The sequence below is a fragment of the Aquila chrysaetos genome, chromosome 1 (genome assembly GCF_900496995.4).
Source record: "Aquila chrysaetos chrysaetos chromosome 1, bAquChr1.4, whole genome shotgun sequence".
NCBI classification, from domain to species: domain Eukaryota; kingdom Metazoa; phylum Chordata; class Aves; order Accipitriformes; family Accipitridae; genus Aquila; species Aquila chrysaetos.
In genome coordinates this window covers 66,507,660-66,535,364 of record NC_044004.1, presented here as the reverse complement: position 1 = coordinate 66,535,364, position 27,705 = coordinate 66,507,660, and the positions used below count along the sequence as shown (strand labels likewise).

At 41.3% G+C, this 27,705-nt stretch overlaps 1 protein-coding gene across 9 annotated transcripts in view; it reads right to left on the bottom strand.

Moving 5' to 3' along the window:
* WDFY3 (WD repeat and FYVE domain containing 3) overlaps positions 1-27,705 on the bottom strand; it is a 187,035-nt gene that overhangs the window by 97,186 nt on the left and 62,144 nt on the right. For all 9 annotated transcript variants that reach the window (XM_030023894.2, XM_030023903.2, XM_030023921.2 and 6 more), the window contains 7 exons: positions 25,767-25,890; positions 14,764-14,873; positions 13,548-13,709; positions 11,541-11,733; positions 7,479-7,665; positions 3,472-3,638; positions 118-585 (listed from right to left, as the gene is read on the bottom strand). In XM_030023894.2, coding sequence (XP_029879754.1) covers positions 118-585; positions 3,472-3,638; positions 7,479-7,665; positions 11,541-11,733; positions 13,548-13,709; positions 14,764-14,873; positions 25,767-25,890 — 1,411 coding nt within the window. The remainder of the gene's footprint in view (positions 1-117; positions 586-3,471; positions 3,639-7,478; positions 7,666-11,540; positions 11,734-13,547; positions 13,710-14,763; positions 14,874-25,766; positions 25,891-27,705) is intronic.

Genomic DNA, 27,705 nt, shown 5'->3' with positions numbered 1-27,705 from the left:
AACTCAGCCCTTGAGATACACGTTGAGACTCTCTCATTCCTCCTCTAAAGCGCTAGCCTCCACCATTCCCAGCCAAAAAAAAGACATGTATTAGTATAATGGAAGAGCACACACTACCTTGATCATTCAGTGCCTGAGTGGGATCTTTCAGAAGGGCTGCATATTTATGAAGAAGATTTACCATCACCTCCAGAAGTCCCACTTCCCTGAAGACATCCTTAAAGATGTAGTCATGACGGGTGAACTTAAGGAGTGTCTTCATGGCAATGATGCTACACTGAAAAGAAGTGCTGGATTTTAAAAGGATGCTCACACTGATCAGTTCTTTACAGGGTATGTAATTCAAGCTGAAGACAACGAATTCCAGCATCTCAAAGTATTTGGTCTGCACTTCCGGAAGTTTAGGAATTTTCTCTGCAAACTGAGACAATGTGTGCTGCGATTCCAAAATGAAGTAGTTGGCATTGTCCGCCATATAAATATTCGTGATGGCATCAAGGATGATTTGTGCTAGATAGTTGGTTTTTGCTCTCAAAAATGCGTTCTGGAGGACCGAAAATGCTTGAATATTCCTCACACTATGACCTAAATCAGGAAACAAAGGGGGATGGGAGGAAAAAGGAAAGAGAAAGTTCTTAATCGTCATAAACAATGAGTACACTTACTAATAATGGTCCATGCATTTTCATAAGTGCAAATAAAATAACAATATATGTCACATATAATAAAAATTTTTATTAAAACTAACTCTTCAAGAAAGCCTCTGCACGATCACTTACATTGCAAATCCTACAATCTACTGTTCATTAAGATGGCATCTTCATCTTTGAAACTAGCAGCTAAATGAAAGATCATTTCTTTACAATAGGTAAGCAAGCTGACCTATTGTTAAAACGTGCAATGGGATACAGTCCTGGAGATAAAACAAAGCCTGCCTGTCAACTACCCAGGCCATAAGAAAACTCATTACAGCAACAGTAACATGTTCTGTACTCCATAATGCAGAACGCAACTCTGTTCTCTACAAGTATTCGGCAGGCTAAGTTTAGAGTAACAGCCATCTGTATCCCCTCACTCAACAGAGCAAAAAGCAATGACAAATCCTCATCAGCTGGGTTCAAAGCTAGACTACATGCATGGCCTCCAAATTATCCTCTTGCTTCCATTCTTTGGCAATCGCCTGTGAGAAGAAGAGAGCTACATGTAGAGAAACTCCACAGGGCAATGTAAGGCTGGCAATTGCCTGCCTTCCACAGAGAGGCTGCTTTTGCTCAGGTCTGGATTAACTGGCATGAATGACCATAGCGGTATCAGAAGGTGGCAGAGAGTTGGCTTTGGGAATCAGGCCTGGGGAATAAGAAAGCTTTGGCAGGGTCCAGTACTGTTAATAATTAGGGAATTAAAATAAAGGGAAAGACTTGTAAAGCGCAAGGTAGCTATAATATTAGCACACAAAGACCTCGCATCTTTAAAAGATTGGTCAAATTTCTTCTTACAAGTACCTTCCAGTTAAATAAAATCTCATTCATTTAGCCAAAGAATGCATTGTTTATGAGTGCTCCCTGCGGCCCCCAGAATTTTCTATGGGTAGATATTTTTCTTATTCTACTATTTTTATTCTACTAAAAAGATGCCTCAAAGCCAAATTTTTTAACTTCTGTAGGAACAGTACAAGTCACGGTGGACAAATCCCATGAAACAAAAAACAACTAATGGTAAAAACAATTTCAAAAAAACCCAAAACAATCAAGAGCGAGAACCTGCAACACATCCTAAACAAGCATTTAGGATGCTCTAACAACAAAATCTTATTTTCAAACAAACTATAAGCAAACTGTTAACCTGATTTAAAAACCCTTTCATAAACAAAGAATCCTGATTTATTACCTATGCTGTGTGGAACGCTACTCTCTTTATTGTTTATAAACTAAGTTGTCCAATTTAAAAGTAAATTCAGTTATCTTCGTGTCTAGCCTTACCACCTTCCCTGCCAGTATTTCTCCAGAAGGCAACAGGAAACTTCCTTCAAAACTAACATGGAACGATTTCACATCCTGGAAGAATATTAATGTTACCTTGTAAGTCACACTCATTTGTTTCTAAAAGGACATTTTTTACATGCTTTCTTTACAATGAAGAATGTTGAAAAGGGGATTTAGAGCTTATTAAATTTGACAGGAGCATAGGCAGTGACAGATACAACTATTTATATTCTAATTTAGTATCAACAGTTGTTCCACGCAATCAAGCAGATTAATAAATTAACCTTGATTATTATGAGGACCCCTGAAGAAACCAAATCTTAACTAGCTCTTCAGAGTTCAAGAACTAAAAGGATTTAAATAGAAGCAATTAAGACAAAGAGCTAATATGGTCTTCATAAAAAAACAACTTGCCAACATAATGAAAAGCAGGTAAAAGGAACTGAGATGTAGTGACAAATACCAGAAAATTAAATAAAAAAATTCCTGTGGAGACTGGAATAGGCCATGGTTCTCTCATGCTATTGTATCAGAATAGCTGATTAACTTAAGCAAAAATTAGGATGTTATTATCAAAACATGGAGAAATTAAGCTCTGAGTGTGGCTATCACCTTCCTTCTCTGTTTAGTACAAAGGGAAAACAATTCACATGAACAATGAACTCTCTCAATACCAGAGAAAGGAAGTCATTGTCCAAGGAACCCAGACATACAAAAGAAACAGTGAAAGTGAATCCATTAGCCTATAAATCTATAAATGTAATCCTATCACAAAAATTTTTCTTGTATCCCTAGCATTATTAAATCCCACTAAAAGTCCAAGTAACAAACTAGGTCCACAGTCACTATAAAATTCGAAACTCCTCAGTTACATACAAGACTTACATGAATTTTAATTTTATACACAGGATGTGAAAAATAAGTTTATTTTTATAAAACCCTTTCTCCCCTCAGACTTCCTCAACCTTATCTCCATATTATAATTGACTGTGGTTGCAAGCACACCACAGACCACCACTCCGTGAACACTGGTGATGAAACAACAGACTTCAGCTCACAAGTTACACTTGCTTAAGCTGACAAAAACTAACAGCAAATCGGGGACAGGGAGGGAAGTCAAACCAGTACATCAGCCTTTCGCATCAGTTTAGTAAGAGCAGCTTAAAACATGGTAAATCAAATCAGTACATCTTTCCATTACGATAATCTCTTAAAATGTCCACATAGAAACTGTCAGCTTTGCAGTGAGAGATGTTTGACTCAGCATTTAGTCCTCAAAGACAAAAGCTCTACGCTTTCTTCTTTGGGTACCAACTCCAAAATAGAACTTTTGAGACCAACAGAACTAAGTATTTGATATGCAATCTTAGTAAAAGAACCTAGACTCAACTGCAAATGGTTAGTGTAGTATACAGCTTCTCTGTACTTTGTTGTTTATATTTAAAAAACAAACAAACAAAAATAATAGAGGGAGAAAGAAAGCACTCACCTTTGCCTGCAGGCTGTGGGACTGCAAATCCAGGTAGCAGGAAAGGTACTCCAGTGGTAACACCAGCTGGCTTTAATTCATTGACACCATACGTTGTTAAGGAAGTTATCAAATTAACTAAGTCCTTCAAAGCATCCTTAGATTCAGCCTCTTTTGCCTGTTCTAACCTAAAGAAAATACAATAGATCAAGTTAGCAGCACTAGTTTATTTCAACTCAAATCACTTTAATATCTCTTCCATTTTACGCTATCAATTTAGAGAACACACTTTTACTGCCCTGTTCCTGTAGTATCTTACGTGTTAACAGTATGAAATATGAACAGACAAGTCAGTCAAACATTATTGGATTTATGACAGCATACACTTATTTGCCATAGAAATTCACCTCATAAATCTTTCCTTGAACTTAATAGTCTGCTAAAAAGCGGCACAGACATGAAAATTTCTTTTAAAATCCTCTTACAAACATGAAGCTATCAGATAGGAAAATAGCTAGTGTTCTGGGTTTGTGTGGTGGGGTTTTGGGACCAGGGAGGGGACTGCAGGGGTGGCTCCTGTGAGAAGCTGCTAGAAGCTTCCCTGGCTACAAGTCAGACCTGCCTCTGGCCCAGGCCGACCCCATCGGTGACAGCGGTAGCACCCCTGGGAGAATGGATTTTATAAGGGGAACCTACAGTGGCAGAGGAGATTGGAATGTGAGAGAAACCCCTCTGCAGATACCAAGGTCAGTGAAGAAGGAGAGGGAGGAGGTGTGCTGGAGGAGCTGATACCCCTGCAGCCTGTGGTGAGACGGCAGGCTGTCCCCCTGCAGCCCATGGAGGTGAGCAGTGGAGCAGATGCCCACCTGCAGCCCATGGAGGAGCCCATGCCAGAGCAGGGGGATGCCCCCGAAGATGGCCGTGACTCCATGGGAAAGCCCATGCTGGAGCAGTCTGTGCCTGAAGGACTGCAGCCCATGGGAAGGACCCATGCTGGAGAAGTTCATGAAGGACTGTCTGCTGTGGGAGGGACGCCACGGTGGAGCAGGGGACAAATGAGGAGTCCTCCCCCTGAGAAGGAAAGAGCGGCAGAGACAAGGTGTGGGGAGCTGACCCCAACCCCCATCCCCTGTTCCCCTGCACCGCCGGGGGAGGAGGCAGAGAGAATCAGGAGCAGAGTTGAGCCTGGGAAGGAAGGAGGAGTGGGGGTAAGGTGTTTTAAGATTTGACTTTACTTCTCATTATCCTGTTCTGATCTGATTGGTAATAAATTAAATTGATTTTGGTTTGTTTTTTTTTCCCAAGTTGAGTCTGGTTTTTGCCCATGACCGTAATTGGTGAGTGATTCCTCCCCCTGTCCTTGTCTCAACCCATGAGATTTTCATTGTATTTTCTGTCTTCATCCCACTGGGGGCGGGGGGGAGGAGCGAGCAAACAGCTTCATGGTGCTTTGTTGCTGGCTAGACTTAAACCACGACGCCTAGATAGTGTGTCATCAAATAAATCCATAATTAACTTGCTAGATTATATCTGCCACTTTGAGAGTTAGTATTTTATGCTAATGAAATGGTATCTTGGCAGAAGCCTAACACTTTGAAGCACACAATGAAGCATCTTCATTAGAACTACAGACCCTCATCTTTGAACGCAAGAGGATGGAAATGCTAACATCCCATTCCAACCACTGTTTCCCACCAGCAACGCACCATCAGACCAAACCCTAAAAACTGACTGCAAACCCAAGAACCATCCTTGTGTTCCTTCTACTTCACCAAAAATTAAACTTTTGTTTAATTACTTACTAAGTCTATAGTCTCTATAGATCTCAAGAGAAAGCTGGGGACCACAATCTCCTATTCATTCATGCAAAACAAGCTATACTTTTCTTCTTGCTGACAAGTGACCATGGGAGCCTTTAGAAGCAGCTCATTCTGCATTCTCCATCTTCTGCTCAGACATGTGGCTGAACCTCCTTCAAACAGCCATTACAGAAGCACTTAGCTCACCTATTTCCATTCTACTAATCCTGCACATGCCCTGCCCTTTCACATCATCGATGTGAAATTACATACTTGCTTCTTTGGTCCTCACAGACCTCCTGCAATTTCTTATTAAGTCACATTCTTCACATGTCCTTCTGCATTAAGAGCTCCAAAGCCTTTCTTCTTTGCAGCTTGATGCCCAGTGTCCAGATTTCACACCCCCATGTGACAGTCATCTTCACAATAGTGCCATAGAGCTGAACAAGTCTCTGTCAGTAGGTTTGAGCCAAAACATGTCCAGGGAGAATACATTACTGTTGTTCACCACTGACCGATATATAGGCTTGTCCAAGATGATTGTTTTTTGAAACAAACTATGTTTTTATCTGAAGATCAAATAAACTAAAACTTAAAAGAAACAGCAAGAGATATGGCCATCAAAACAGCAGTCATGTTTTGAACCATCTTTCATCTCCTCTACAATACACAAATTGCTAACAAATACACACACGTTGGTGTGCACTGTTCACCTTATCCCAGACATTTCTGCAACAGTCTTAGCAAGTTTTCTAGAGCCACCCCAGGAAGAAGTGAGAATAATGCATTCCTATGCTTTTAACCTCTACTGATGTCAACTGAAGAATTCAGGTCTCTCCTTCTTCAGTCAGACATGCAAACCTCTAGTCTTCCTACACTTCTGTCAGGGATGCCCCATTCTTTGATTTAAAGGATGAGCAAGCTCAGGAGAGAGTTTTTTCAAAACACTTCATCAACAGAGGATGACTTTTGCACCTGAAAACGAAATTGCTAATGACAGCGTGTTCCCCTCAAATTCTACCTAATCTCTGGCTGACAGTTTCTGGAAAACAGCTGAGCTTGAATTACATTGCTTTGAATGAATGTGTTAGTAAATGTAACATACTCAAACCCACCATTTATACTACAAGAACAATAACAATTCCTTAACAGTTGTTTTAGCTTTTGTGGCACCAAAGATAATTTATGAATAATTTTAACTGTGATTAAGAATTTCAAATGTCATGCCTATGTCTGACACCCACTTAAAAGAAACAAACAAAAAACCCAAAACCACACTATGTAGTAGAAAATTTAGTTCAAATATTTGGGTGCCAAAATCTAGCATCCTAGCACCCAAAATGAATGGCTTGAAAGAGGGAGATAACAACATTAACACTTCTCATTAATGGCCATTACAGCACTGTTTCTAAGCATCTTTGACCCAAGTATACTTCATAAGGTGTACACTCATAGACATTATTTCCCAGTTTCTGTCTTGGATTTGTAACACACATATATATTTCAACAGCTAAGCATGCTTCTTCAGAACTTCATATCCAAACAAAGCAACACAGACTGACCATAGATTTTACACAAATAATGCAGCAGACACTAATTTGCTGATTGAGAAAGAAAAAAATGAAGTTTCTTTCATGGAAAAAAATAAAATCATGGATGGATCATACATCCAAGGTTTGTTTGGGCAGGCATTTTTTGTGATGCATTAGCAGGTTAGCAGTACCTTTAATACAAAAATACAAATTAAAAAAAAAATTATAGTAACATGGGAGTTCTCTCCAGCACTCTGGTATTAGACCTTATATACAAAACCATCTCTTCAGTACTAAGTAGCATGCACCACATTTATGTACATGATTTTTCATTATGATAGTACATTAAAACAAAACAAAAAAACCCAACAACCAAACCCCCAAATCACTAGTTGCAGTAAAATTTTTTTTTCATTCTTTCTAAATTTTTAGTACCGTTTGTTTTTAAACATCTGCTTTCTAAACACATACAGAAACATTTAGTAATAAACCAGTACGGTTGAATAAAAAGTTAAACAATGTAGTTTCATAAATAGAGAGAAGCACATAATTGCATGTTTTGGTCCTAATACCTTAATTTCATAATAACCTATAATCACTTATTTGTTCAAACCTATTCACCTATTCTTTATTAAGAAATCTTTTCAGAAAAAGCTCACAGTGATCTGTCTGCATTCCTTCAAGCACTTTTGTATACCTGAGGAGGAGGTCACAGAGGAAGTTGTATCCTTGCCATATCCTAAAATCATCCAACAGTGTTTGGGATACATCACTGGAGTCTTTCAGAAAACAAGAAAGTCCAGCAAACATCTCAACTATTTCTAGGGGAGAAAGGTCATCAGACTGCTGCATGTTCTGAACACATGTTGACAAACATTCCTTTTCTGAAAAAAAATCACAATTAAGAAATTTAGGATTTTACTGACATTAACCACTGCAAGAAGCCTAACTTGTGCAAGAATCACAGCAATAGGGTAACTATTATTTAACTATCTCTTATCACATACATTTAATATTACAGAGCACTTGAAGACAAGTAGGATTCTTAAGTGGCTTTGGATCTGAACCAACCTTTTTTTGCCAACCCCTTCCTTGCTTTTATAAGCTTTACTGTTGTAAGGAGGAGACTGTGTAGACAAATACTGGTTTTTACCTAAAAAGTTTCACCAGATAACTCAGCAGAATAAAAAGACAAATACGGCGACTGTAAATAATTCTAAAACATCTTTTTTTCTTTTAAAACACAAAGTTATACAAAGCACTGACTTAAACTGTTACTGATGTTAGGTAAAACCCTACAGATAACCCTTTACACCATGTCTTCTTATTGCTGCTCTTTGGCTGGCATATTTGCTTGCTCGATAAATCTTGATCAAAGACAGACATTTTGTCTCATTCTGCATACCTCTCACACTCCATCAGTTCATTGGTCAGTTGCAGAAAGCTTTCCCATATCTATCATCAGATTTTAGGATGCACTCCTGTTTTAAAGATGCTCCCTTCAATTACCTGCTACTTTAACTTCGCAGCATGCGTGAGACAAGTGCAAATCTTTCTAGCTAGACTGGTAACAAAACTTCCAAGAGATCAAATCAAAGCATGAGACAGTGAAAGGATGCTCCTTTGCATATGATAAAACATCTTAACTTTTTTCCTGAATATAGAATCATAGAATGGTTTGGGTTGGAAGGGACCTTAAAGATCATCTAGTTCCAACCCCCTTGCCATGGGCAGGGACACCTTCCACTAGACCAGGTTGCTCAAAGCCCCATCCAACCTGGCCCTGAACACTTCCAGGGATGGGGCAGCCACAACTTCTCTGGGCAACCTGTTTCAGTGCCTCACTACCCTCACAGTAAAGAATTTCTTCCTTATATCTACTCTAAATCTACCCTCTTTCAATTTAAAACCATTACCCCTCGTCCTATTGCTACACTCCCTGATAAAGAGTCCCTCCCCATCTTTCCTGCAGACCCCCTTTAAGTACTGGAAGGCTGCTATAAGGTCTCCCTTGAGCCTTCTCTTTTCTAGGCTAAACAAGTTCAACTCTCTCAGCCTATCCTCATAGAAGAGGTGCTCCAGCCCCTTGATCATCTTCATGGCCCTCCTCTGGACCTGCTCGAGCAGGTCCATGTCTTTCTTATGTTGGGGGCCCCAGAGCTGAACACAGTACTCTAGGTGGGGTCTCACCAGAACCGAGTAGAGGGGCAGAATCACCTCCCTCGACCTGCTAGCCACACTTCTTTTGATGCAGCCCAGAATGCGATTGGCTTTCTGGGCTGTGAGCACACATTGCTGGCTCATAATCAGTTTTTCATCTACTAATACCCACTTTTTTTCAGTTTTTCATCCACTAATACGAGGTAAGCCTCTTGGCAGATGTTGTTATCTCTTAAGTCAGGTTCATTTTTTTATCAACAAGTGAGAGGGAATGCCAACTGGTTTTCTTTTTAAGGTTTTATTTTGCTTTTTAAAGAACCTAGAATATCTTTTGATGCACCAGCCTCACTCCTCTGTTGACCAAGCTTATAGGGAAGCGATAATGGTGGTAGCTGCAATATGCCAAATGACACAGTCAAAACTCAATTATTTTCTTTACTGCACTTCATAATGTTTTCACATATACACATACACCTTCTACCCTCATCAAAAACCCACCAGAAGGCTGTTACAGACGTAGGCAAAATACCTATCACCTTTTAAGTCCTATCTGAAATAACTTAACTGATGACTATTCTGCGCTTCCAAGTGATACTGTCCATTCACATCTTTGACTGCAACTGGAAACACGCTGCTAGCACAAGAAAAAACACAGACTGAAGTTTTCTGTGAAGTATGTGGGAGCAGGGTGACGTATTTCATAAACTGTCAAAATGGTTTTGTGAAGCCTTGTAACTACTTGCTTTCCAGGGTGTGAAGAAACTGGGTTTCTTTTTTTCCAATAGGTGTACACTGCTAAAATGTATGATAAGGATATTAGTTCACTTCAACAGTCATTTCAATTTAAAAACTACAAATACTTCTATGTGGTCCTACAGTCTAAAATCCCTAAATATAATATTAGAAACATTCTACCAAGTTTCCTACATCAAATCCTACATACCTAAATGTTCACACAGTTTTAAATCATTGCAACACGAGCATTTCATATGCAAAGCTGCTCCTGGGCAGCTAATATCTTCTCCAACACTGGTTTTCATCTCGCTTTGCTCTTGCAAATTCTTTGTCATGAACCAGCTTGGCAGCTGCCCTTGCTAAGCAGACCGTAACCACTGCCTTGTAAAGATACACGATGACTAAAGTACTTCTTATGTTAGCTACCAAAATCTGTAACCAGGTACACAAATACCCCTGTACGCTACAGTTTCCATGCCTGAAACAGTCAGGATGCTATTTGTCTCAAAAAAAGACAGGAGATAAAATGGAATGATTCTGGCTGCTTCAGTCATTTGGTATCTCAGAGGCTGGATTAAGACCATGAGATGATTTTATTTTGGCCTTCAGGATGCACAAAACCTGCAGTCTGTAAGCTGTTATGGCAAGGCGGGGAAGGCAAGGGCCCAGCAGAAGAAATGCAAGCTGGCTGAACAGTCAGCCAACAGGGAAAATGTAGGGGCTGCAAACCCATGCAGCAGCCAGACTCTTCCCTGCTGTGTCTCAAAATCTCCACATTTGGTTGTGACACAAGCTCTAGGACAGGCTAACACGTAAGCTTCCTAGGAGCATCAGTACTGAGAGACCGCCTCCTTCAGGCATAGGCATGGGCCTCAGTCAAGCAAAGGAGAGCCTCCCTGGGCCAGGCCCTAGGGACAACATCCTTGGGTTGGGGACCTCACAGGGAAGCTGGGCTGGACCACAGCAGAAAAAGCCAGTTGGCTGTTCCATCAATCAGCACTTGGAGGTTCGCACTCAAGTGTTTCTGTGCCCATACACCATGCTCCATGCTCCTTGAGCATTTCCTAGTGCCTGTATTACATAGGTTTTGCTGTTATCAGGGTATGCCACCTGCAATGTCCTGGATAACAGAGAGTACATTGCAAATCAGTGGTGGTTATAACAGTCTCACCCAGCCTCCTCCTGCAAAAGCAAGATGTCTGGGAGAAAGAATCTTCTCCCAGAATACCCAAATCAGCTCTCCCCGGTTTGCATAATGCACCAGTATTTACCACGGGCCTTTCATGGGCTTCTAATAGCTCAAACTGCATCAGCAGAACACATGGAGCTGGTTCCTCTTCCTGCGGCTTCCTCAGACGTCTCTACACTTTTATTGCCAGCTAGAGTGGTACCTATAGAAGCAGCTGTAAACAGGACACTGCCAGCTTGCCTTGCACCTCTAAAGGGGGCTGCTGCTGCTAGTTCAAACACAGGACCAAAACCAACTAAACCTCATTAAGAATTAATGCTCACAGCAAAAATAACAAACTTATGCATCTTCTCAGTGAATATTTTTTCAATACAGGCAGTTACTGAAGTTACCGAAAGCCTTTCCTTTTGGTTATCATAAACTCTACACCAAAACATGAGGGGAAACTCTATCCTTGCGTTTAATTGAAATGTGGATGAGGCAAGATTCAGCTACAAACACCTCTCTCACAAGTGCTCTGAAATTTTACCTGTATGTAAATACTTACACATCCAAACAAAAAGCCTGGAAGCTTTTCTTGATCTATTATTTTCATGCCTACTTCCTAGCTAAGAAAGTATGAAAGAAGAAGAACAGGAAAAAAACCAATAAATAATATTAGACAAAGACACATACCATGAATGTATTTCACTACATTGACACTAAGGCCATGACGCGATATGGTCATCAGTACTTCCCCTGCACTCTTCCTCCAAGGCAGATTATAGGGAGGGCACCATGAGGTTATTGCACTGAATAGAAGCTGGAGATCATCCTTTTGAGCCAGTTCTTCCGCCGGGGACACAAAACTGCACAATTTTACTAGGATCTGAAATAGTAAGTCATTCAACATCTAGCATTAATACCCTGATCATTGCTATTTTTGCCTAGACTTAGTAAAAGGCGAAATATTCTTCCATTTAGCATAGACATTAAAAAGGGTAAAGCGCTGTTTTCCCTCTGCATGTTGTTTCTATAATCTGAATTGGAGACAATGTTATTCAACACATGGTTATTTCAAGACCCAGTTCAGTTTAAAACGACTAGCAAAAGATTAGCAGCAGAGTTTAAATCTCTTAGGCTGACACAGCGTACTCGTATGCATACCAGGTTATGTCATTCTTGGAGAATCTGCCAGTTACCTAATTTACACATCTAAATGCTGTGGTGGGGCAGAGGCTCTGTGAAGCAAACTGTTGTATCCCTTCCTAATGCAGGAAGAAGGCTATCAATGGGTTGTTGGCAGAGCAGTATCCATAACATCTTGGCCAAATGAAAACAGCCAAAACAGTAGTGCAGGAGAGGCTATAGCAACACTGTAGACCTACCTGGATAACTGGCACCTGGATCTGAACTTCCAGGTTACCATAAACAAGACACAACGCAGCCATGCAACCAAAGTTACTACACTGGGCTCCTTTTTCTGCATGTTTTGAGGACATACGATGTCCATTTTTTGCCTTGTGCAGGAAAAGCTGAGGTTCCCTCTCAGAAAACTGGAAGAAGACTTTGCAAGGCTGTCTGCATCCAGAAGAGGAGGTTTGGAAGCCATCTGAAACCTCTCATTCCAGCCAGCTAATTTGAGAGCACCACTTTACAGCCCTTGAAGAGGGACAGAAAAGAGCTGAGCAGTAGTATATTACAGGGGACCCTATGCGGTAATGTTGATCATTTTTTAACTCTGCTGACTGTAACACCGCAAAGCAATTTCTGAAAGATAGCTCATAGCACATTGTGATTACTAAGACAAAAAAAAAAAAAAAGAAAAAGCAAGCAAATGGGTATGTTCTCATATAGTGACTGTTACTGGGCAGACAGTGTAGCTAGTAATTGTATAGGAATAAGGCTCACCTTTATTTCTGTAGTGCAGGTACCAAAATGTCTCTGAAATGCTATACTTACAAATCTTAGCACTGCCTTCAAATCCCTGACGGATATGACTGCTGATAGACCTCTATGGTTTTGCATACGTGGCTACAATAACCCTACAGAGAGATGCATGAAACTGGTAGTATGACCACTGACCCCATTCTAATAGTAACTGTCAGCTCCTTCTAAAAGTTTCAACAGGAGAACACATGGGAATTTCTTTGCGATCTCCAACTGAAACTTCAAAAAGTCATTGCAGGTCGGCTGGAGTCCCTGGTCTCCCTGGGAAATCTGGGGGATAATTGTAATAGTAACTGCAAACTCAGATGGTTACCATATTTAAATTGTTTCCATACTCAGGGTTTATTTCCATAATTAAAGGGAAAATAGTGTATGTTAAATTAATTCATAGATTATTATCAGTACTAATGCGTTTTACTCTGTTTCAATCAGTAACAGCCAACGATACCAAAGACTAAGACCAGTTAGATTAAACCTGAATAATAGTCAACATGTTGCTGCTTTTAAGCAGCTGCGCAGAAAAGTTGCATGCATTTTTGAGGGGGAGATATTTGCCAAGGACAGAAACCACAGGGGGAGTGGAAATTTAACCTCAGCTGTGCTTCCAGGAATATCCGTCCTACTCAGAGCCATCAGTTTGTGAAGAATCAAGGAAGTGCAAAACTCGGTTCAAGTGAAAAGTTTCTGGACTTTTCTCACATGAAACATTTCCATTCCTCTTGCAAATTCCATGACCTATTTTACCTTTCTTACCTGTACAAAGACTTTCTGTAGTAGTGCTCGGCGCTCTGCGAGAGGTAGTTCATTCTGTGCTCCTCCAACTACCTCAGGCACATGTGGAAGGTCAAAAAACAGATATAGACATTTAACAAGTGTGGAAGGCACTGACATTGTAGTCATGCAGTCCACAGTTTTCTGGGGAAAAAGAAAACAGAGCAAAAAAACAGTTCAGCATAATACTATATTCTAAAAGTCACGTTCCTATAACGCAGTTGACTCAAATGCTGGTTTTTCTTTCTCACACCTTTAGTGAGGGGTCCACATAGCAGTACAAATTCACCATCTATTCTTGAATGCCTACCTAAACAGTAACCTTAAAAATAGAATCATAATTTATTTACATGACAACAGCATCTAACAGCCACAGTTCAGAGCTGCACAGGACAGAAACAAAAACTGACAGTCTCTGACAACAGAAGCTTACAAGTTAATTACAAGACCTTTAGCCAAGCCCTCATTACCTATCTATTCTTTGTAGCAGTAGAAATGGGAGTAGGAGGAGGACTATTCAATTTATGCTCTCACTTGGCAAGAAGGTATAAAAGCAGGCATAAGGAGCAAGGTAGTAGAAAACATGAAAGCATCAGTGGAAAGAAAAGACAAACTGGCGTGGAGGCTAGCAACATACTAAACACAGATAAGATGATGTGCTGAATTACAAAGGCAGGATAGAGCAGAAAAAACAAGCCACACAGCTGTCCAGAGCTCGGCTGCCAGAGATCAGTTTTCTGATGGAGAGCAGCACCAAAAGCAGAGGCAGTAAAGATTCACGATACCAGCCACTCATCACTGCCGCTGGCTTTGCTTTTCACAACTGCTGTTGCCCTCCTTGAATGGGGAGCCCAAGTTCAAAGTCCGAGTGATTTAGGTGCTGTATGTGACATACATCTCATGGTGCACTAAGCAGCAGCATGCAAGAGAAGCCTTTGGGGAACAATAAAAGTGGTGTGCATAATTCAGAAGAACGTTATAAATTCAAGTTCCAAAATGATGATTTTTTTTTAGGCAACTGAAACCACAAGGAGCTAAAGCAGAAGTTCTGTGGCAGTATAACAGAAAAAGGATCTTAACATTGAAAGCAGAATATAGTTACAACATTTTTTAGCATGTGTTCATGCAGTTAATTATTTTATTGCTTTTGTCTCTCCCACCCCACAATTTATTTTTAGCCTTGCTGTTTGAGACTAACCTGTCCTGATGAAGCTAGTAAATTGATTGTGGTGAGCAGCATCCAACCTCTACTTGCTTCTTCACTTTGATTGACCTCCAGAAACTGGACTATGGCACGACTTGCAGCCTCTGTTGAGGCAGAGGGGGGAACACAGTTAAAAAGATGCAATAAGAATTCAGTCTGATAGTCTGCAGAAGGGAACACGTCCTCTCAGCAGTTCCGTGTACTGAGCATGAATTCACCTCTGCAGTACTACTTGAAAAAAGGGCTATGCTTAGGCCTACACTCTCCAGACACACATTCCAGTCTTCCACACACATTTGGTTTTGACACTAGCAAGGCTGCAAAAAGTACGTTTTTAGGTCATACATCATCCTTTAAACCAGCAGACAGATTTCAGTAACATGCAGCAACTTTTGTTTGAGTATTTTGGCTTTATCAAATACAACACACTCTTTTCCAGAAACATGAAGTCACCATTGCTTAGTGGTCTCAGTGGGAAAAACTGATATTCAATTTCTGAAAAAAAGCACTGCACTGAAACAACAGTACAGAGGATAATAGGAAAGACTGGAGGGAAGGAGAGGTACAGAAATACAAAAGGAATAAAAAACAGGACCAAAAAGTAAAATTAAGACTAAGATCAGCAATTACCACATGCTCATCCTACATTTTTTGGAAAATGAAAACCTTAACAACTTATAGCTGATTCTTATGATCTGGGGACCACTTCTGGAATCAGATGCTATTCCCTATCAGGCAGAGCCAAAGATAAATATTCAGCCTGGTAAACAAGTTACCAGGCTTAATAAATAAATCAACAGAAAATGCAATCCTATTTCAGTGCTGTCTGAATACACACTTATGTTAAGAAATCTATAATGCCAGTCATGATGACTGTCCATTACCCTTAAGGGAAATCTAAACCCATTTTTCATTAATAACTGCTTATCAATCATCATCAGTGCTTTTACTGTCAACTAGGACAGAAAAGGAAGGTGCATAATATTGCTTAAAAAAGGAATTACAAAGGAATTACTAATGGAGCAATAAATCAGCAACTGAAGAAAAATTCAATTTTAATCTTGGTTTGTTTGCTTCATCTTCTGTCAAGATTTCCCAGCACATACCTGTGAAGGAGTTTGTTCTGAAGTAAACACATTTTATACAGCAAAGTACTTACCAGACTTCTAGCACTGACTACACCGAAAAGATAATTTTCTGGAGCACCAGACTGTAAGCTGAACTAGACTAGTAAACCTATGAAGCAGATGATCCTAGAGGATGTCTACAGTTGTTCGCTTTACGTTCCCAACAATAACTTTTCCCAGGAGAGACTACCACCATACAGAGTCAAAGCCAACAGCCACACCAGTGAATCGACATAACAAAACCCAAGGTGTAAAGAATCACTTTTATCAATAGGAGGACAGCTGGTAGATGAAGCAAAGTGATTGCCCCACTCCGCACAATACTTGTTAGATCATGTGTGGAATGCTGCATCCAGTTTTGGTTCCAACGCAATCCAGGGAAGACAATGATCAACAGGAGTTCAAGCTGAGGGCCACTGAGATGTTCGGGAGCTGGAGCACCAACCCTGTGAGGGGAGGCTGAGGAACCAGGGCTTGCTCAGCCAGAAGCAGGGACAGCCTCAGGGGCACCGAACAGCAGCCTCAGTGCCCACAGTGGGAGGAGCTATCTAGAAGTCAGAGCCAGGCTCTTCACAGCACTGCAAGGCTGCAGGGTGAGAGACAACAGACTTAAATCAAGAGAGGTTCAGACTGCATATAAGGAGAAATTTCCTCCCACCCTGAGGACAGAGATGCAGTGAAAGGGGGCCCAGAGAGGCTGTGCTGTCTCCAGCCCCGGAGGTTTTCAAGACACAACAGGATCAAGCCGCCTGCGCAACCTGGTCCCAATCTCACAGTTGGTTTGGCTGTGAGCAGGAGGTTGAACAAGAGGCCTCTCTTATTCTACGATTTTGTCTCACAGGGAAAAAGGTCTATCTGATGTCTCACTCAGGGGGATTTCACGTCACCCACGCTGGTGTCAGTTTCATTTCCTTCCAGTGCAAAGAGGATGTATTTTTCCCTAAAGCCCAGAAACCCTTTTATAGTCACAATTCTAGAAAAAAGATAAAGAAAGAGAGACAGATTTAAGGTAAAAATCCAGATTTGGTTCATTTGTGCAATGGCTATTTTCCCATGATTTTGTTTCGCAGCCTTATTCCCGTAACAGGTTTTTGTACAAACCACTGGCTTTTCCAATGCCGGTGCTGAAGTAAGGAGAGGCACCTACCAAATCCCTGCGTGAGACTGAGATAAAACAAAGCTTGAAATACCAAGATGAAAGGTAAGGCAATTTTTAAAACTCGCACAAATGCGGACATGCAGCAATTTCCCAGCATGCTGACCTGAAGTACCTGGTGGGCACTTCGTTTTCCAAAACCATCAGTGCAAAACATTGGCCGGATGGTTGGGTGTATCAGCAGACCAACTTACAAAGGACAACAGCCATGCCACAGCCACAGGTCCTACACTAGAGGCATACACAAAATGCCAGAATTCCTGGCAAAAGCCACTTTCCTAAATTCTGAGTGTCAAGCATATCTGAAGCATGTGCTGCTTCTACAATGACAGTGCCCCACCAGGCCAGCATTAGGTGATATTTAGTAGGCCCGTTCTCTTTCCATCTGACCACAGACAGAGCTAGGCAATCAGTCTGACTGTAAGGAGGTACAACTGGTACCAAACAGGGTGGGCACAGCCTCCTTTGGGCATAGTCTCCAAAAGCCACCTGTGCAACAGGGGCTCTTTTAATCATTTTTGCAAGTGAGACTCAGGGGTTAAGTACATACTTCTGAAAAAGTTGTCATGCTGCTGGCAACCTAAATGGCATAGCAGTTCAACACTATAAATAGTTTCAAAACTGTCAGTCTTAATTAAGCACTACCTAAAACACAGACAGCATTTTAAGTGCAGGAAGTTCTCTTGTCATCTGCTCTGAGTAAATTTGATAGCACTATCATTTAAGATTAATTTATATCATCAGCACTAGTCTTAATTTATTTCTTGTACCTTTTCCCTGGTTTTGAAGTGCTCAAGTAATCTTTTCAATATAACATCCTCTATGTGCTCCACCCAGATGTCCTCAGCCCTTCAACTTCTGCAGAACAAACCACTAAATCTAGGATGGGGATATGCTAGCTAGTAAAAAAGGCAAAAGAGCAAAGAGGAAAAACCTATAAAATATGTAAGCATACATATTCTGACAGCTGTACAAGCATCTATGCCTAAGCATGACCACGATTATGTGGTTACATGGTTAATACACAGTAGTCAGATTTTTCAGCATGGATTCAGTATATATGGGATAGAGGCTTGGTAGAATAAAACACCAGAATTTGTTTCATACGTAAAAGGTGACATGGGTGCTTTGCATCCTCGACTTCAGAAAAGGAGCAGATGGAAAGCAATGGGATTAGACCCATTCAGATTGCTAGCAAAAAGCAGCATTGCATTACAAGTAACATTATTGCCTATAGCAATAGCACTAAAGGACAAATTCAGTACGTGAAGCTTTTTGTTAGATGTTCTAGTACCATAAACAGCATATAACAATGTCATCAGACTTTTGTATAGCTTATTCTTATCCTAGAATGGAATATTAGTGAAAAAATAACTGCATATGCCAAAGGGGGTGGGTGGGGGGAGTGGGAGGTATGGGTGGGTATGTCAGGAGGTGGTAGGGAACAAGCTGAAGTCAGGGACCCCTCCTCTAATCAACCCTTCAAGAAGTCTCTACTACTTCTCGTGGGAAATGCCTGGAAACACAGTCAGATACCTAGAGTTAAAGAATACAAATCGTTCCAAATGCCTAGATAGTAAGAGAGAAGTATCAACCCAAACAAAAATGGGATGGCAAAAAGTCTTCCTTCCATCATCAGGAACAGTGCAGTGCTGTTGTCACAAGCCACAGATATAAAGTGGCTGATGCCTCTGCAGTATGCAGAAACTGAGAGCTGCTCATCCAAAGATAAACAACTCACCTGTGCCAGCATTTAGCCTCACTAACCCAGCTGACAGAAGATCGGGCTTTCTAGGATCTCCTGGAAAGGCACTATATTGCATGCACTACACTTGCCTTGCATAAGATCTAGTAAAGAGCATCAAAAATAAATTGAAGGTTAACCAAAATTAACAAGATACAGCAGTCATTCATCAGAACTCACTCCTGATGAGTAGCTGATTCGACACTGCTTCCCTTTCAGAGCAATTTCAATAAACTCAAAACAGAATCACCTTGTAAAGCAGAGTCACCCACAGGACAGGAAAAACATACATATATATATATATATATAAAATGGAAAAAAAACAAGACATGTAGTCACAGCATGAGAGACCATTTCCAACATAGTCTCTTCTCAACAGAAAAGTTAACTAACTTCTGAAAGCAGCCCCTAAGTCCACTTATTTTAGCAAGAAAGATCCTCAACTCTTCAAAGAGAAGCACTCACTACAAGTAACTCTATCAAGAAAACTTCAGACTTCATTATGGGAGAAGCCCCAAAGGCTACTTATTAGTAGAAAATAAGAAGCTTCCTTTAACTACCATCAGTAACTTACCCCAAATGCGAGATGCAATTGAACAAATAACACTAACTGTTGTGTATTTAAGACAAACATAAAATTAGTTCTGCTGACGTGACAGAGGTAAACTGCAATAAAAATGAACAATAAAAGCAGAGTTTGCAAATCAATGGATTTTTAAAAAGAATAAAGGTAGGCATAGTCAGAGGCCAAATATAAACCACTGATGTGGTTTTCTGCAATGGTTAAACATTATGATGATGAATGTTTATCAAGTTGGTCTCCAAAACTGGTTTGAAGATGAGATAATGATAGTCTTTTGGCAGATCTGTTAGAGAAATGCCTAAAGAGGTCAAAAGCATTTTCACTGGTGAAACAGTTTGAGTAAATCAGTGAAACTGAGAGGAAGAGAAAGAAGGGAGGGGAAAGACACAACACAAAAAACCAACCAACTGAAAAAAAAAAAAAAACCCAAAACCAAAAACCAAACCCAAAACAAAACCAAACCCGAAAAACCAAACCACCACAACATTCAGACGGTATAAACAGTAACCGAAAATGTTGTTTCTGGAAGTAGGTGGGATTAGCTGAACAGCCTAGAGGTATGGTAAAAATAAATTTAGCATTAAATAGTAAATACTGAGACAAATACATACAGCAAATGTTGCAAATATAGAATGAAACATTGACTGAAATCAACGAAGACACAACTAAATTGAATTTAAAAGGTGCATAAAACAGTGATGTACACAGACTAGCACATATGAAATCATTAAAAAAAAAAAACCAAAAAACCCAAACCCCAAACACAACAAACTTTTGAAATTGACCTTGAAAGGAGGTTAAAATGTTCCAGTCCTGTGGAACTGTTTTGCTTTCTCATTCTTCAATTTTCTACCCTTCTGCAGAGGTTTCATGGATTGTCCCCACATCTGACTGGGGAAGGACCTTCCAGGTTGCAGGATTGCTCATCGCTAAGGGAATCATTCTGAACCTCCCTGTGTATCAAGTGTTTATATATCCTAATGCATTAAATAATGGAAGCTGTCAGTATGTCATCTGGTGTGCCTGAGATGCAGACAACATAGGACCAAGTTAGAAACCAATTTTAGTAAACGGAATAAGCACTACAAGATACCAGATCACACTCAACTGCTGAAACGCTGTTAAGAGTGAAAGAGAAAAGTGTACTCTCTACTTCCTCTGTTTCTTGCTTTCTGTTTGTTGGTGACCACAGCTGGGAACCCACTGCTCAGTTACCCGGGTTCACAGTTTGAACCAGGGGGGACAACTTTATGCACTTCCCTTTAAGTCTGCAATGTGAAACTATTCAATAGTTGGGATTTCTCGTGTACAAGGTACAGGTACTCACTGAAATGATAAACCAAAAGGTCCCAGGCTATTCAGCTCACAGCACCTGTGGCATGCAGACAGCAGCTCTCCTGCCTACCTGCACACCAGCCACCTGTACATAGAGGACTTTGGGGAGCACACTCCACAGTGCATCAGCCTGGCTAGACACCTTGAAACAGCACACAAGTCCCACTATCTGTACCAGAGGGATCGCCTGAACCAACCTTCCCCGTCATATGCTTATCTTTGCATTGGGGTCTGTGCCAAACACTCTAGGACATGCTGTTGAAATATTCACAAAAATCACAGAGGAACCAGGGTATGTCTTTTGAAAAATACATGAAATAGAAGTGTTGCTTTCTCTCCAGCATCAGTAGCCAAAGTAGCCATTAGTGGCCACATTTATTCTACCAAGATTCCAGCTGTCCCTGTCCCTTTTTTAAGAAATCTTTTTCATCCCTGAGCCAGATGCACTTGCTCCCAAAAGAAAGGTTCATTTCAGAACTGAGGCTACACTAAAAATAGATGTTTGAACATATATTTTAGCATAGTACTACCACAACTTTTTGATCAATTCAGACACAAAATTGGATTTATTTGTGGAAAATTTGGCAGCTAAAAATCTCAAGTATATAAAGCTGTCTCAACCATGACCCCACCATCTTCTAAAACAGACTAGATACCCCAGGGCAAGCGAAACCATGCACTAATCTTCACAGATATGGTTATTGCTGTCACCTGCAAATTATCACTGTTGTACAGCAAAGACTTAAAAGTACAAGATAATTTAACTCAATTTTAACTGCTTTGTTTTTCTTACTCTAAGGTTACATCCATACCAGAGAAATAAGATGTGCTCAACTACAGTTTCAACTACCTACAACAGCAACATTCAGAGACTACTTCAGATAGGGTGCTGGAACGGTTACTACTGAATCATGAAATGCTGTTCTGAGAAAACTACTACAGTCTGCCAAGAATAACTGAGATATGTCTCCACCATGGCACGCATTACTCACATAGCTATTAGCATAAATATTCAAAGGCCTGATGAAAAAAAATTTCCCTGTGCTCCATTATGAGATGGATTTTAAAAAAAACCCAAAAAAACCCCAACAACACAGCAACAGGTAAGATTTAATCATACCACATTCCCAACCGTAAAATACTGCCAACACATTTATGTCTTTACAGATACAAAGCAAGTTCTTGTGAAATTTCTTCCCTTTCATTAACTATGTAAAGTTGACTTTTGATAATGCTTGTATGGAAAGCTTGTCTCTAAAACAAGCTCCGCAATTTTGTTGACTTAAACAGAGCACTCCACACCATCAGGAATTTGCACTTGGATATTACCAGAGATGTTTCCTGCATATAGTTGTTACTGAAGTTTTCCACTTTTAAAAACATGCTAGAAGATATAATTACCTGTTAATAGTTATGAAGATATGCTGTATCTTTTTACTTGGTACACAAAAAGAATGGAAGTTTAAAAAAAAAAAAACCAATGCAAGAGCCTTCACAATCCATAGACACAATATTATGTCTTTAACATAAAACATATTCTAAAAAGCCAAGAATTTTTTTTTTTTCCCCTACTATCGCACAAAATGCATATCTAGCTCTAAACAACTGTTCTGGGTTTGTGTGGCAGGGTTTTTGGTAGCGGGGGGAGGGGCTGTAGGGGTGTCTCCTGTGAGAAGCTGCTAGAAGCTTCCCCGGCTACAAGTGCTGGATGGACGAGCCCAAAGGGTTGTGGTGACTGGAGTTACATCCAGTTGGTGGCGGGTCACAAGTGGTGTTCCCCAGGGCTCAGTGTTGGGGCCAGTTCTGTTTAATATCTTTATCAATGATCTGGATGAGGGGATCAAGGGCACCCTCAGTAAGTTTGCAGATGACACCAAGTTGGGAGGCAGGGTTGATCTGCTCGAGGGAAGGAAGGCTCTACAGAGACCTGGACAGACTGGATCGATGGGCTGAGGCCAGCTGTATGAGGTTCAACAAGGCCAAGTGCCGGCTCCTGCACTTGGGTCACAACAACCCCATGCAGCGCTACAGGCTTGGGGAAGAGTGGCTGGAAAGCTGCCCGGCAGAAAAAGACCTGGGGGTGCTGGCTGGCAGCCGGCTGAATATGAGCCAGCAGTGTGCCCGGGTGGCAAAGAAGGCCAACGGCATCCTGGCCTGTATCAGAAATAGTGTGGCCAGCAGAAGCAGGGAAGTGATCGTCCCTCTGTACTCATTGCTAGTGAGGCCGCACCTCGAGTACTGTGTTCAGTTTTGGGCCCCTCACTACAGGAAAGACATTGAGGTGCTGGAGTGTGTCCAGAGAAGGGCAACCAAGTTGGTGAGGAGCCTGGAGCACAAGTCTTATGAGGAGCGGCTGAGGGAGCTGGGGCTGTTTAGTCTGGAGAAAAGGAGGCTGAGGGGAGACCTTATCGCTCTCTACAACTACCTGAAGGGGGGTTGTAGTGAGGTGGGTGCTGGTCTCTTCTGTCAGGTGGCTGGAGATAGGATGAGAGGAAATGGCCTCAAGTTGCGGCAAGGGAGATTTAGGTTGGATATTAGGAAAAATTTCTTTACTGAAAGGGCTGGCAGGTATTGGAACAGGCTGCCCAGGGAAGTGGTTGAGTCACCATCCCTGGAGGTATTAAAAAAGCACATAGACAAGGCACTTCAGAACATGGTTTAGGGGGCATGGTTGATGGTTGGACTCGATGATCTTGAAGGTCTTTCCAACAGAAATGATTCAATGATTCAAGTCGGACCCGCCTCTGGCCCAGGCCAACCCCATCAGTGACGGTGGTAGCACCTCTGGGAGAATGGATTTTAGAAGGGAAACCTGCAGCAGGGGAGGAGATTGGAATGTGAGAGGAACACCTATGCAGATACCGAGGTCAGTGAAGAAGAAGGGGAAGGAGGTGCACTGGAGGAGGTGTAGCCCCTGCAGCCCCTGGAGGTGAGGGGGCGAGTAGATGCCCACCTGCAGCCCATGGAGGACCCCACGCCAGAGCACGTGGATGCCCCTGAAGATGGCCATGACTCCATGGGAAAGCCCACGTTGGAGCAGTTTGTGACTGAAGATCAGTCCGCGGAAAGGACCCATGCTGGAAAACTTCATGGAGGACTGCATCCCATGGGAAGGACTCACGTTGGAGAAGTTCGTGAAGGACTGCAGCCCGCAGGAGGGACCCCACAGTGGAGCAGGGGAAGGGTGAGGAGTCCTCCCCCTGAGGAGGAAGGAGCAGCAGAGACAAGGTGTGATGAACTGACCCCAACCACCATTCCCTGGAGGTAGAGAAAACCAGGAGTGGAGTTGAGCCAGGAAGGAGGGGGGTGTGGGGAGAAGGTGTTTCTAAGGTTTGGTTTTACTTCTCAGTATCCTGGTTTTGATTTGATTTGTAATAATCTAAATTGGTTTTGGTTTTTTCCCCCAAGTTGAGTCTGGTTTTTGCCCATGACCATAAGTGGGGAGTGATCCCTCCCCATCCTTGTCTCAACCCACGAGCTTTTCTTTGTATTTTCTCCTCATCCCACCAGGGCTGGGGGGGAGGAGTGAGTGATCGGCTTCATAGTCCTTTATTGCCGGCTGGCCTTAAACCACGACAACAATTTACCACAGAAGTCTGCAAACTATGAGTTTTAACAGCTTGTTAGTTGATCATTTCTGGAGAGCAAACTGCAACTCCCTGGTCCCACCAAGAGTCACAATGCAATTGCAGAACACGGACCTATCAGGCTTTCTTATGTGAGGTCTGAAAAGGGTTTACTGACTGAAGTAATAGCAATCTTGATAGCAGAGGAAAAATGACTGCTTTCCATTTTAATAAAAACATTGGTACTCATTACATTAAAGCTTAGAAGAGTACGAAACTTCTAAGTCATTGTGGTTAAGTTTCCAAGTGGGCTAGAGAACAAGAAAAACCCCCCAAACCAACAACAAAATCTACCTCCGACTTGTGAGGTTTCAAGGATGACAACTGGATTTTCTTGGAGCAACAAGGAGAGGTATGCCTTAAGTAATAAACACACAAAAATGGCCATTCTTAGCAGAATCCAACTGACTAGCAGGCATAACACATGTTCCCCAGAAAAAAAGGTCAAATGAACACCACCATTCTGCCAGCACAGCTGTTGGACATTCACTTCCCCTAAATACCCAAAGAAAAGGCATTTTTGTGCCTGTTTACCCATAGAGAACTGGTTTTGTCTACGATATCTGTTTAGCCATCTGGAATGTTTCACTGTTAGTCACTCTACTTAAAATGGAAAGAAATTGTAATTGGCACAGTTTGTGACTCCTGACTTCAAGCGTAATAATTTGCACAGTCTTTTCCAGCCCTCTATTCCTTATTTACCACCAAATCCAAACTGAGAAGCCAGCACAGATCTTAAAATTATCTAGTAGACAAAAACTTGATACTTCTCGGAAGCACTCATGTTCAGAAGAGGAAATCAGAGGACAGCTAATGAAACATGCCTTCTTCACACATTGTCCTCAGTTATGCAACTCCCAATACACCCAATACAGGTTCAGACACGTCCAGGGTTCAACAGAACCAAATCTCACCCTGACATATAATGAACAGAGCAAAAGAGGAATCCACTAGCGTTTTTCTAGGGCTGGCTGTATTGGTCCTAACATGGGACTTGCTGTACTTTCCCATCTTATTAGCTTCCAGGCCAACAGCTAATTTAAAATGCATGTTTTTGGAATGTTAACATATCCAAGGGACAAAACACAGCACCAACAGGCACCTCAGGCAAGATACAGCAGCTGTCCACATGCATGTTCTTGGTCTCCTTCTATTAGTAGGTGACACAACTTAGCTCACTCCTCTCTCTTTGATGTGTTGTCAAGTTTGTGGAACTCTACCTTCACCATAACCCAGGGAAGAAAACTCTAGCCACCTCCTCCTCTCTCTCTCAGCCCAAAGAAACAGAAGACAATGCATTTTCACTGCAAAGACTTCAATTTTTGAGCCTGCACAGTTGCTGTGGATGGCAGCTCATAGTATTCTGACTCATCTGAAATTCATTATGCACATCTCACAAAGCCCAAACTTGTGCCCCATGCAATACCTGTGGACTTATTCGATGCTCTCCGTCGAATTTCAGTCACCATCAATCGTGACACTTGAGTAGTAAACTGCAGGAGGTCTGAAAATTTTTCTGTCATTGTACTTGGAGGAGCATTTCCAAACACCTAAAACAATGAAAAATGGATGCATCAAAAAGTCATTCAGTTTACAAGGATCACTATGGACTACCTTCCTTTGCAAAGAAGTATTACTATAGAGATTACAAGTTTTTGTTTTCCTGCTGCAGTATTCATCACTGTATTGGTTTTCACAGTGCATGCTCTAAGATAATTCCAACTATGAATGTAAGTCATCATTCAGGGAGGTAAGATCTAATAAATGAAGGGGAAAAAGGGAATCACAAGTTTTCTTGCAAGATGAAAACCCCAGAGCCCCAAAAGACTGAGATTGCACATAATGGGGTAAAGACTAGATACCAGAGTAAATTATCCAACAGGAGTTCTGTTTTCAAGAGCAACTCTTTTACTATCTGCTGGACCTAAACATCCCACAGGGGTGAAACGCATGTACAGAACAATGCGTGTAAAATCTAGAAGAGACTAGGAAGTAGAACTGCCCTGTTAAGTCTTCCCTCAATAGCCTCCCACATTGCTGGCATCCCAAGGCCTCTCTTGAGATCCTCCTGAACATAATAGCAGTAGTTACCAGGGAATATTTGGGTTTTTTGTAAATTTTCACTTAATTCTCGTAACTTATTCTTCATGATTAAACATTAATTTGGTTATTAAATTATTGAATCACATTTAACAGGGAGAAATGCGTTAACTCTGTGGTACTGCAGTAAGCTACAGAACACAACATTATTTCAAAAAGGATTAACTAGTTGTTGAGGTAATTCACTTTTCATTTAAGATTGCACACAAAAAGCAGTCTCCATCCACACTTCTGATGTAAACCTTGTACTAAAACTGTCACAGTAAAACCACGATATTCATTATGAAACAAAGCATCCAATCCAAATTCTGGTATCATCACTTGTGTCAGTGCTGAAAAAACAAAAGAGCCTGCTAAACACCTGAACAGTCTCAGTACTTCTCTGCTCATTTACATCTGCAGGAGTGTCACCGATGAGCCAGGAAGCGTAAAAGATTACAGCATTTTTCTAATAAAACTTTAGTTCAACATGTTATATTTGCCTATCAGAGGATGTGATCTACAGCAGTACAATTGATTTGGACACAACAGCTGCTCCACACTCAACTGGGTGACCCAGTTATACTATTACAGCTGAGCTGCTGACATACTTGACTGAGGTCACTCTTAAGGCTAGGGACAAGCAGTGAAATCTGCAATATTACAGCGAACAGGGATGCAAGATAATTGCTGTACCAGCTTACCTTGGAACCCCAAAGTTACTGAAGAAAAGTTAAAAGGCAGAAGACAGAATAACCTTTGTCCAAGTTTGACTTCTTACTCCCTTTAGTATCAGTTGCTCTGGCACATTACCAAACAGCCAAAAATATTTTTCCTGCCTACTCACGTTGCAAAGTCATGATGAAGCAGAGCCAGAAATACAACATACAAATCTAACACTCAGTCTCCTCTCAATAAAAATATTTTTCACCAAAAACTTAAGTATTTCTCATACAGGAAATTTCAACCACCATTATCAATAAAGCAAGCAAACAGGGGCCCAGACATTCCAGGCAGACGACTGTTTTTGGCAGACCAAGAAAAACACCCTTTATTTGGATTAGAGGCTATGCAACATTCCCAGTACAGACAATCCAAATTTCCCTAAACCTTTCACAAGACCTCCTTTTACAGTTGTATGCGTCAGCTCCCAGTTCATCCAAGAGCCTCTAGCTTCCACAACGCTATAAGAAGGGAAGAGGGCCTCCCAAGTGTTCACTGGTATAACCTAAGCAAGATTATCTAGACTGGAACGCACATTGGCAGAGCATCTTATCATCGTTAAC